The following is a 12572-nucleotide window of genomic DNA, read 5'->3' on the forward strand; positions in this document are numbered from 1 at the left end:
CTTTAGGTCTTCAAGGGATATTTTGCTGATTTATGACAACTTCTTTACCACTATGGAATGGAGAGTGTGTGCAGGTGAACGGTTTTAAGGTGCCCGCTGTGCCACCAGCTTTTGGCGCTCCCCGCCCATTTGCCAGCCGAAATCCATCAGATGAGACCTTGAGACTGTTCGTCTGCACACACTGTGCTCACTGTGGTGGCATAGACCTGGTTGAAAATCGGCAAAGTATCCGTTTAAGACATTAATATCAGAAAAACAGCCCAGTATCCACAGGATATGTGTTCATATTGGACAACTTTGCACCTCAAGATTTGCGTCCAATGTTTCCAACGTGCAGTGCCAGTAAAGGAGATAGTTTGTACTCTATGTAGCTGGTCAGAAAGTACATAGTGGTGGTCGGGGTGGTGTATGGGTGTCCAAGTGCAGGCGTTAACATCCTTTTACAGACATGCAAATAATGTTCACCTTTAATAAAGGCATATTAAATGCTCCCTTCATAACAAAACCCGTACCCATACCATAGTTGCCATGCACAGATGTTGTAGAAAGAAAGGACTTATGAAATGTCATTAAACACCACTGTAGCACAGCAGACATGAATAATATACAATGTTTCTTGGCTGACTAAACTTTTTATTTTTGATATGCACATTTGTGTGCTGTAATTTACAAAATCATACTTTTGTGTGTGCACTTTATTGCCCATTGAGGAGCTTATGTTGTTAAGCTTGTTGACAGTTTTTTACAGGGAGGGATGTGGCTTGTTTGATATGCCACTGTCAGAGTGCTGCACATTCCAGCTCATGATGTACTGTCTGTAGCACTCAATGGCTGCAAGTATCAGGCTCATAACTCTTAGTCATAACACTCAGTGTTGTGGAACTGTGTTAGCATTCAGTGTTATCTCTGTTTTCTGCTGTGAATCTAATATTTAGTCAGACCTAATTGAAGTTATTTACCATAAAGGCTTAACTTCAATTAGTAGAATTATTAACAAGCAGTTAATAATTCTTAATAATTCATATAGCCATGATGCAGGGCCTCAGTAATAATGGTTGTAATGAGACTTGCTGTCAGTTTGAATTAGTCAGTGTTGAACATCATTTTATCTCCTCTGCTTCCTTAGTGTACACACAGCTTCACACACCTCAATAACACTGGACACATTTGTCAAAGCTCCACTGTGAGATTCATCCTGAGATGCACAGTCTCAATACATGTTTACTTCCAGCCAGGTCAATGTCCATGTGGCGTCTTGGATCCATGTTCTTTGTTAGAAGACGAGTGGCCTCATTCTGTCTTGCTATGCTTGCCTGGCTTTAATAGAGGCCACTGAGCAGTGGCCAATACAAATGTGATACATTTGCTTTTAATGCCTGGAAGAAGGTCAGAATTCATAAATGATTCAAATTTTAAGCGAATGGCACTCGTCATATTCCAGCGCTCAAGTAGAATATTATATTTGCATGATACACACTAGAACTGATATTTACTTTGAAATATTTATCCCAAAGAGAATCACGTATCAACACAGACTTAACTCTGCTACACTGCTCAAGTGGAGTCAAGTGTGTCACAGAGTGTAAAGATGGCTGAACACTTCAGAGAGGCTTAGTGAAATGGGAAGTTGACCATATCAATGTTTACTAGAGCCCAGAACCAAGTTTATTTACAGTTGGATCCATCACTGTGGGAATTTCAGGTTTTATTTGGTGGCTAAAATGAATAATGATGATGACGACGATGATGATGATAAAGGTGGGCCTTAGTCAAGTATTTTTAAGAGAAACATATATTATAGATGTTGAAATATTTTATAATGTATCCATAATGTATCCCATCAAAAGACAGTTACAGGGTTTTATTGTTTCAATTATTATTTAACATATATAGGCATATGTTAATATTGGAAAGACAAACAAGAGACTCTGTTAAGTAAAGAGAATATGTTATTTGTTAAATAAAGAGAATATGTTATTAAGAGAGTTATTTAAATTCATCATTTTAAAAGATTATTATAAAAAATCAGGGGTCAGTTACACAAAACATCTTAAAATAATATTGACCTTAAAGTCCTAGTTAAGGTTTCCTCACAATAAAATTGTTTGCACAAAACACCCTTAAGTGTTCTCGTTAAGGTTTCCTCAAAATATTTACTTAAGTATTTATGGTTTTCTCCCTGTCTTGGTCTTATACTTAAGGAATCCCTAGACTGTTGGAAAAAAGATCTTAGCAACCAAAGCAAGGTAAAAAAAACCTCTGAAACTTTTATTGCTGTAAAATGTTATTTAACGCAGTAAATGAGGTTATTGTTTTTCCCTAACTAAGGAAACCTTTAAAGGGATTCTTTGCAACTGTGTAAGTACCTCAGCTAAGGAGAAATTAGGCCTTAAATGTCATATTAAAGGAGAGAAAGGTGTTTTGTGCAACTGCTCCCAGGTACTTAGGTAGTTTTGAAAATTAAGGACATATTTCAGATTCCAGTGCCGGAGGGGACACCAAAACAGCCCAAATTGATCATCATCACTCATAATCCCTGGCATTGCATTAACTCTCTCAGTTAAGGCCTTCTCAGACACAATGCAGTTTGAGCTGCACTGCCACTGGTTCATTGAGCACAGCACAGCAGCAGCTCGAGCTCACGTCTAGGTTATTATTACAGTTATTATTACAGTCAGCTGCCTCTGTTGAGCTGTCTCTGTTTTTCAAACTTCACCTCATTAAAACATACCTATGTTCAACAATGGGACAGGACCTTCTAAGTGGTCTTGCTGTCATCAGCATTAGTGCATAATGACCCAGTTATCAAACTTAGAGCCAGGTAATGCAGACATGTTTACCTTTGTAGAGCCTCCTGCAGCTGCTGAAAAATGTCTGTTCTATATTTCTTCTGTAGTAGAACATATATGCAGAGTTTATAAAGTTTGGGTGATGTGTGAGCAAAACAACCAAGCAATTATGCATAGGGCACCCACATGGCCAGCAGCGGCCCTGTTTGGAGGACTTGTGGCCTCTGACCACATTCAATTTGGAATAGATATTTAATAGAGATGTTTTGTGTGGCATACTTAAACACAGGTCATTTTAAAGGCCCTAGTAAGGTTTAATCGAAGGGCTGGTTGTATAGTATTATGTTGTTGGATAGCCTGTCCACCTGGTGCTAGAACTGGGAAGCTGTCCAACAATGTTTTGCTGATGATGTTATATTGTGAAGTGAAAATATTATTTGCATCAAAATGCAAACTATTACATTTTCTATCTGTAAAGCTTCATGGTGCCATAATTATGTCTGTGTCTACACACTGCAGCTCTGGCTTTTCTATGAAAGGCTTCATAGAGAAGACCTTAATGGCTGAAGGAGGATTGACTGAACAAACCAATAGAAAAAAAAATTAAAAGAGCAGACACAGGGTCTGTTTGTACACGAAGATTCAGAACTTATTTGAAGAAAAAATTGAACTGTTGAGACTTAAAGGGAAGAGAACCAGAGAAGGGAAGCAGTGTGTCATTATCCCAAATGGCCTATCAGCCTCCGCAAAACACACAGACAGAAAAAAGTGTCTTTCAGCTCCTCAGCAATCCCATCATCAAACAAAGCCGTGGTGCTGTGAAGCAGCTGCTGAAAATAGGGATAACAAATTGTTTGGGTTTGTAATGACCAACTTTCAAACCCTGTTTATCACACTGGATGACTCAGACAAAGGGAAGCTGCAGGATGTACAGCAGCATTTCACCAGTCGTTTACAGCTTTGTAATCCCCACACAACAGTGGCTTTATTTGGTTCCTAATAATCCACTCTGTGAATGCAGAGGCATTTTAACAGGCAAGAAAATGCTGCTCATCATCTCTCTGCCTTTTTTTGTCTCTTATCTACTTGTTGTTGTGGCTCTCTGTAGAGATTGTGATGTCAGTATGATGGTTATTTTAGCATTAGAAAAATAGGTCGCAAACTCACAGGTTTTGACTCTTGTTAAATTTTGACTCTTCACATCTTCACAGTTTAACTTTTGTGTTCTTATAGCCTCTGCCAAAATCTGATAAAGGTCCAGTGTGTAGGATTTAGTGGCATCTGATGGTTGCAACACTGCAACCAACTGAAACTTCTCACATGTGCCAAGAGTGTAGAACTACACTGGCTGATGCAAAAGTATAAACGGGCCTAAACAGAGCCAGTGATTGGTTTGTCCATTCTAGGCTACTAGACTCAGAGGCAGAGAACCCACAAGATATGTGGATATAAATGTGTTATTCTAAGCTAACAAAACTCTTAGTTTGATTAATTCTTAGTTTCAGGTGATATACAGTAATACAAACATAGTTATGAAGATCATATTCCACTTCAGTTGATATATAGTTCTAAATCATATAGGACTGTACCAAACTATTTATTTTTTTCCATATAAAATTTTAAGGTTTGAATAAGGCTCAGCAGGACACTCAGTGTGACAGTGGCATTCATGTAATATAGTAAACAAGATAATTGTGCTAACAACAGAACGGAAATGTGCAACACCATTTTTGCTGACACTAGATATCAAACAAAAGCCAGAGACTGTGTTGTATTAAGTATCTGTGAGCTGTAAATTCACCACTTCCAAACAGACAAGAGAAGATAATTTTATCTTGGAGACTTACTGTGGAAAGCCGCTCCTCCTCTGTCCTGTTGCATCATGTCTGCAGCTGACCGAAGAGTAGCATGAAAGTCAGGAGTGCTCGCTCTGCAGCAAAATCTGGAGACCAAAACATTCTCAGAAGCACACTGACCAGCACTGATGATTCAAATTGCTGACTTTCAAGGAGCAGCCCTGAAATTATACACACTGGACTTACATCATATTTCACCCAAGTTTTAATGCTATTTACGGCCAGTGTGATATCGAAACCTGTTAACCCCGATGAATAGTGTTTCCCTCCTGTCAATGCATAGCGGACCTCTCTGTGGTTTTCACCCTGACCTTTATACTTCACATTCCACCTGACACTACTTCCTGAATTGGCTCTGAATGTTAGCACTGAGTGCTGAGTCATCTAGTAGTCAGTTATAGAGATACCAGATAGCATTTCATACAGACGTTAGGGATCTACATTGTCAGAATTTGCCAGATTTCAAACATATCACCAAATCATATAAACCTGACTGAAATCTTAGGGATTATAATTACAACACCCTGTTATATATTACTTCAGTGTTTATTTCTTTAAAGAAACATGTTTCTCTTTAAAATGTCTTTGTTTGTTTTCTGCTTCTTATTTGTAATTGGTTCTTCATGCAATTAGTTGATTAAAGTAAAGATGTAGCCTTAAGGTACTACCTTTTTTTTTTTTTTCATCATACAGACAGTTATATAGCTGTCCTAGAACATTTGCAATACTTAGATGGGCTTAGCGCTGTGTGATTTACTAATACAAATGATAAGCACAGTCATTGAAAGCACTCTGGGGAAACATTTCAATCTGTAATGTAAGATATCCTAATTACATTAACATGGAGTGTTTTAAATGAAAGGCTCTGTGTGCGTGTGTGTGCGTGTGTGTGTGTGTGTGTGTGTGTGTATACTTTTTAAAAACTCTTTAAGGAGCTGCACGCATCATTCAGAGCATATCTATATTTCAGAGTGGAGCGGTATAGTCTGCACATGGTTCTCAACATGGAGGTGGCTGAGCCGGTGGCTAGCAGTTAACAGTGCTCACTCCATAAACAGTGCTGATAGAGTTAAACATTGTTATCTAGGGGAAAACTGTCTACGCTTTCCCAGTGATGCTGTCCCTATTTCAGCGGTAACCATTGTATGAGTACAGTGCAAAGCCATGGTAGATAGATAACAAATGGGACACACTAACAGGGACTCGTCTGCCACAACACTGAACAGAGGAGCTCGGCTTACAACATGCCAATACTTCATATTATCTTTACACAATAAAAAGTGGTTTGCTGCTATATTAATGTTCCAAATGTCACAGACAGCTCCTTTAAAGTATTAAAGCGTCCCTTGTCTTCTCATCTCCAGCCTGTGCTCTCAGGAGCTGTTGCCAGTGACCTTCCAGGCCTGTGTCATGACCAAAGACTGTGATGTGACCGAATGGTCTGAATGGTCAGCTTGCTCCAAGGAGTGCTACGACCCCAATGGGCCCAAGGGAGAGCGCACTCGCACCAGAAAAGTGAGCCAGTTCCCAATCAATGGAGGAGCAGACTGTCCAGAGCTGGAGGAGAAGGAGCCCTGCAGCCCCCAGGGAGACGGAGTGCCACCCTGCATTGTGTAAGTAGTGGACCGAGACGGAAAGACTTATTCACCTAAAGTGCAAGTGTTGCTAGTTTGTGAGAAGTTGACATATGTAGGTAGAGTCTCAAAGCAGTGGGAGCAGTGGTTTTATCACTGGGCTAATAATGTTCTTGGCATCCAACAAAAATTTGGAGCTTTACCAGAAGACACTGGCAGTTACATTAGCGAGTAACCGGAACTGTAATATGAAATATGATAGTGTTTGTGTGTCCCTAAATTATGCTAAGTGTGCAGGGTGAGACAATAACAAACCCATTACTGCCAAGGTCTCCGGGTTTAATAATTCCAGACAGAGTGAGGGTGGGTGATGTGGGTGGGGTCAGCGGAAGGGTGTTGTTGGGGAAGGGTGTGTGAGGAGATGTCGAGGAAATGGCTCAGTGCCAGCAGGAATAAGTAAATAGAGCATCAGAAAAGAATCTGCTGCACGGTGTTATTTTTTTTCACCCCACCATGCTGTCCCATCCCGAAACCCCCACCCCTCTCCCCCCAGGAGGGAATGTCAATTACCTTTTAGGTTCTTCAAAGTCAAGTTCATTATCCATGAAAAGTGGTTGAAATTAGGCGATCATACCCAGTGGTATAAAGTTAAATGTCTGCATGATCCAGTATTGTACAGGCCATATAATGTAGCTATTATTGGAACTACACCTGTCCCCATTTTTTCTTATCTTTATATCCATCTCCATCTCCTTTTTAAGACACTGTGATACTGTCACAGCCATATGTTAACTGGCTACCACTTTTTCAAAAAATCCAGCCGGATCAAATAAGACCTGATGTACTTTTTTTGTATTGAATGTTAATTTAATTGTAGTAGAAATATTGTTCTTCCATTCATTTTTATTTCCTCCACTGCTCCACTTGAGGAACAAGCTATTGTTACGTCAAGGTCGCATGTTACAAAATCTGCAAACTACGGAAGCCCTGAGAGGCAAGTGAGGGAAAAAAAGGTTGTGGTGGTCAATCTTCTAAACCTGATCTAAACTGATTTTTTAAGTGTTATTGTAGTACTCATATTGGCCACAAGAGGCTGAAATGCACCGTTATCATGTGTTCGAAACAGGACTATTAGCTACCATGTTTTCTTTAAGGTGAGTTTTAATTTCTACATGCACTAAACACAAGATACATATATTGTGTGTTGTGCTGTTAGCATTAGCTAAACTGACATTAGCTGTCAGCCTGCTAGCTAGTATGTTAAAAACACATTGTTCATAACTAACTAACAGCCAAAATGTCGACTGCATAGCTAACATTAGTTAACTGTAACATTAGTCATTCCTAGCCAAAATAAAAACACAACAGTAATGTTAAATAATTTGCTAGCATACAATATACATACATAGGAAGTTTTTACAAGCAGAAATTACAACTCATGTTTATGCTTTTTTGTTAGGCAGCGTCCCCTCGTAGCCGTAGTAATAATTACGCAAGTGAAGGGGTAAGTTGGGTGACACAGTAAGAGCAACAAGGCCACTTAGGGTGCGAGGTGGATGGGTCAAACAAGCACAGACCTTTTATCCAGCAAACCAGTGTTTGTGTCCTGCATAAAACCAAAAGTCAGCATTGAGTTAATGAGTTAAAAATGGATCACCCGATTTTTTTTCCCCCCTTACTTGCCTCTGTGTTGCGGAGCGTTGGATCATCTGATACATGACCCGTCATCATATCATTGGACATTGGCCACAGCATCCAGAAAGAAGTCAAGATATTGTAGCTAGGATGTACCATAAGCATCTATACGCGTCAGCACTTGGAATGACATGACATGACATAATGCTGCTGGTATGTTTGTTTAATCAGAAAAAAATAAGAGTGGGTATTTTGTTGGCTGTCATGAGCTGACAGTGAAAGCTGCCCTTCAGTCCATTGTGGTGTTGACAGCTAATGACAGTCTTTGGCTGAAAAAACAAACAAAAGAAAAGAACAAAAAAAGAAGCACAAAAGTAAAAGATTGAGCAAGAATATGTGTAACAACTCTATTTTTAATAAATAAATGTCACTGTGATTCAGAATTTTTCTGAAGGTTTTCTTACTCCTGGAACACAATCTGGAAGTTCCAGTTTTACTTAATTTCCCTGTAACCCATACATTTATTAGAGTTTATTTTATTTTTTATTTTAGTTTTAGAGAGTTTATTCTGTTATAAGGGCAGAGTCAGTGAAGTCAGCCATAATGTCAAACAGTAAATCAGTGTCCATTGATTCCTGCTGCCTTTTGTTTGACATCCAGCAGGAAGAGAGGCAGCAGCTCTGTCCATGGTGCTGAAGAACTGCTCTGTTTGAGTGTCCCCATCTGGGCAACTTAAAGCCCCAAGATGCAATGCTTTCCCAGGGGCCTCATTGTTCTGCAGCAGTGCAGAGGCAACTGAGGGGCAGAGAGACCTTGCTCATGAATATGGAGCCTTTTATTGGCGACCTCAAATGAATTCCATTATCAGCAGAGATGGAGGCAGGGTTTACATCTCCTGACCTCAGGGTGGAAACCACAATACATTATTGCTGAAGCAGACTGCTGCCAATTCACTAGCCAGACACAAACCCATCTACGCTGCAATTAACAACCTCCTTTCAGGTTAAAAAATCGAGTCTTAGAGATGTGTCAGTGGAGAGTCTGGTTAAATCACAAAGCGTGAGGCACTTTGTAAACAGAGATCTAAGGTCAATAACATAAAAAGTCTTTCTAACATGATTGCCACTCTGACTCACTCAGGCACAACTGATGCTGTTCAGTGCCTGCAAAAAGCCATGCACACAGTGTTGAGTGTGCCTCAAAGCTATTATGCCCCATAGCTACAAATGTTTCAAGCACAACATCTGCTCTGCAAATGGTATTCTAAGAATCTGATTCATTATATTTTTTATGCTTCTCTTGTTTTTACAGATTTTCAACCATTTTCAGTTATCAAAATAAACACCTATTAAAGGTCAGATCTTTAATAATGAACCTTAACTGTAGCTCTACACAAAAGTAGTTGTATGGACATCCCATTCTTTGGGCCACGTATAGCATAACGGATTCAGCAAATGACAAAAAAATGTTGAATGTTTAAAAATGTCCTTAAACCAATGCGTACTGCATAAGGTGCCGACAATGATCAAAGTACAGTAGACCCAACTGATGAGAAAAATGAGAAACAACCTTAATAGGAGAAACAATCTCCCTCCAAATAACGCAAGGAATCTAAATTAAATTTCCAGGGCTCTAATCCACTGTGGGAACACACTAAGTCGTGAGACAACTGAGATAGTTCAAACCATTACTGCTAAGACAACGCAATTATATAAAAAAATGCTGCAAGTACAACACCACATAAATTTGGTAGAATCTAGAAATGGACAAATACATCGACAGGTCTTCAACGATGTAGGAAATTGGGCTGTTTCTTTTACTTGCAACATTCTAATTTTGATATTATTGGATATATTAGTTGTGTTTCCATCCACCTTTTTTAATGTGCATTTTCAATTTACACATAAAAAAACCTTAGTGGAAACACCAAAAATAATAATAATTAAAAAAATCTCTACGTATTGCCAAAAAATGTGCGATGGAAACAGATTCTATAGTAGAGAATAGTGCCCCCTACTGTGTATACCCGAGAACCACCTCCTAATATTTGCATAACAGTAGTGGAAAAGCGCATAAAGTTGCATTTTTGTTTGCCGATTTTCATTTTTTTATTTATGTTTTTTTCACCATACAAGACAACATTCTGAGTGCGTTTTGAGGGCATGATCATTAAACTCAGATGCTGAAAATATTCAGCAGTTTTTGGATGTTTGATTATATTGTCAAAAAGGTTTACATGTGACTCAAGTGAGTTTAGAATAAAACAGTAAAAGTCACTGTTTTGTGGTGGTAAAGCCAAAGCACTTTGTATAGTTTGCCCTCAGATCAGTATATTGGTCAAATAAAACCACTGATTTGATATGGCTATGCATAGCTTGTCCCAGGAAATGAAACTTAATATCCATTTACCTTTGATCTGGCTGCTATAGCATCATAAAAGTATATGGTCAATATGAATTGTGTTTGGATTGAACCAACTGACCACAACTCAACAACATCCAACTCCTTTCCCCTGCGTCTTCTCGACAGGACAAACAACATAGGGCTGATACACTCTATCAGACTAACTCCTCTTGTGTCCACCTCTTTCCTCAGTTACAGCTGGAGGACTACAGAGTGGACAGAGTGCAGGGTGGATGTGCTGCTGAGCCAACAGGACCGTCGGCGTGGAAACCAGACGGGGTTGTGTGGAGGCGGGATTCAGACCCGGGAGGTCTACTGTGTCCAGACCAGCACTGACACACCGCCCAACCTCGGCTCGCTCAGGAGCAAAGAAGGTGACTTTCTCAGCGTGCTGTTGTCTTGTATTTCTGTATTTGATTTGATATGTGTCTTATTCACCATTCAAGTGTTTGTTCACTTTATTTATTTAACTTGTTTGATAATATCTTATTTATTTACTGATTTACTGTGTCTCTGTTGAAAAGGACATGCAAGAGAATCAAAAAGTAAACGAAAATGGAAATGCAAGAAAATGTTCTTAGATCTCAAGGCAACGGTTTTATTTTTTTATGCATCTGACTAAAAACTCACCGGGTGCTGGAGTTCGGCAAGGGTGTCCCTCGTCGCTCGATCTGTCTGTGATTTCATGGACAAAATCTCTTGGCACAACCGAAGAATGGAGAGCATCCAGTTCGGTGACCTTGAGGTTGCATCTCTGCTTTTTTTTAATTAATAGAATAAAATGACACCAAAATATAGCGATTTGAATGCATTACACATAGACATCTATCGCTGCTTTAAATGTAACACTATGGGACTGTTTTGCCTTCACGTTGCCAGAGAAAGCACTCCCCAAATGGTGTGGCTTTGGCTCTGAATTAACGCCATCTGGGTGTATTTTCTTTGGTCACTAGGTCACTGTGATTGACTACCACAGACACACTACTCTATTTTTCCCTGTAGGGATATTGCATACATATATTATAATGCCTGTGTAATTACTCACTGTGCTGTTAACCGTTAACAAACATGGGCAGACAACTAGTTTTTGTAGAAATATTTTAGGGACATTACACATATTATTTGGTTACAGGTCGGCCTGCTTTTAATCTGAGAGGCATCATTAAGGAATTTGTGGCAGAGAGTGCTGATCGTAGATGATTAGCACATCAGAATATTGAGAACCGTTTTCAAATAGGGTGCCCTTTACAAAGAGTTCATGAGTTGTAATTAATGACTTTGTGAATATTGATAAATTGTTTACTAATGCTTCATAGATAATGTCAATCATGTCAGTCACTGTTTGTGAACTGCAATCAAACTGTCAAAACTGTTTGACAGTTCATGAGCAGTGATTGACATGATTGACAGCTGCGTTACAAACTTTGTTGGTTGTTTTAAATCAGGTGTGTTGGATTCTTGCAGTTGCCGTTATAAGCAATATGAGGAGGAGGAGGGAAATGATTTTTTTTGCAGATTATCTGTCTTATTGACGATCGTGTGGATGAAGTGACAGTTTCACCAAGCAAGACAAAAAAAGCTATATTTATAAAAGTTACCAACTATGCAGACTGGCCAGTCATAATGTAGCATCGGTCCATTGACTCTAATGCAGTCGTTTCAGATTTCCTTCATTTTCAGGCTGGTTTTGTGGATTTGGAGCTAAATGTTGTGTCTGGGGCACGTCGTGTATTAATGATACTCGTTACCTGGAGAGGTTGGAAAAAGATATACGTTTCTTCCCTGTTCCAAAACCAAAATCAAACCCTGAAAAGTGTAGGGTTAGCTAGCTAGCTACTGAAGATATAGCCTGCTGAATGTATACACATGCTGCTTTTGCTTTTTAATGATTATAACAGTGAAACAAAGACCAACCCTGCTGTACAGGAACCAGTGAAGGGAAGCAGGGAAACTTTGCTCATATTCAACCAGCTGTGTGTCATCACAGTGTGTGCAGATGAACATTGTTTGACTTTCCTCAGAGATCCCTGCCCATCCAGTGGTGAAGGTCTGGGTGCTGACGGTGGCACAGGGAGCCAAACACTGTTCATCTGCACACACTGCGATGCCACACAGCTGGTTCCATATCAATGAAGTTTCCCTTTATATTCATTGTCTTGTGTGGTGATCAGCAGTGATGTGATGGTTCACTTTTACACTGTGATCTGTAGCATATAGTTCGGCTTTAGCTTCTAACTATCTTTGTCTTTTTAACCTGGATATATCCTTCAAACACAGACTGTAGACCCCTCTGCCTGCTTCTGTCTGGAATCACT

At 39.5% G+C, this 12572-nt stretch overlaps 1 protein-coding gene across 1 annotated transcript in view; it reads left to right on the forward strand.

Moving 5' to 3' along the window:
• The window catches only part of thsd7aa (thrombospondin, type I, domain containing 7Aa), a 167694-nt gene that overhangs the window by 79658 nt on the left and 75464 nt on the right, over positions 1-12572 (forward strand). The window contains exons 3-4 of the mRNA XM_049601983.1: positions 6010-6258; positions 10450-10631. Coding sequence (XP_049457940.1) covers positions 6010-6258; positions 10450-10631 — 431 coding nt within the window. The remainder of the gene's footprint in view (positions 1-6009; positions 6259-10449; positions 10632-12572) is intronic.

Source organism: Epinephelus fuscoguttatus, linkage group LG17 (genome assembly GCF_011397635.1).
Source record: "Epinephelus fuscoguttatus linkage group LG17, E.fuscoguttatus.final_Chr_v1".
Classification (NCBI taxonomy): Eukaryota; Metazoa; Chordata; class Actinopteri; order Perciformes; family Serranidae; genus Epinephelus; species Epinephelus fuscoguttatus.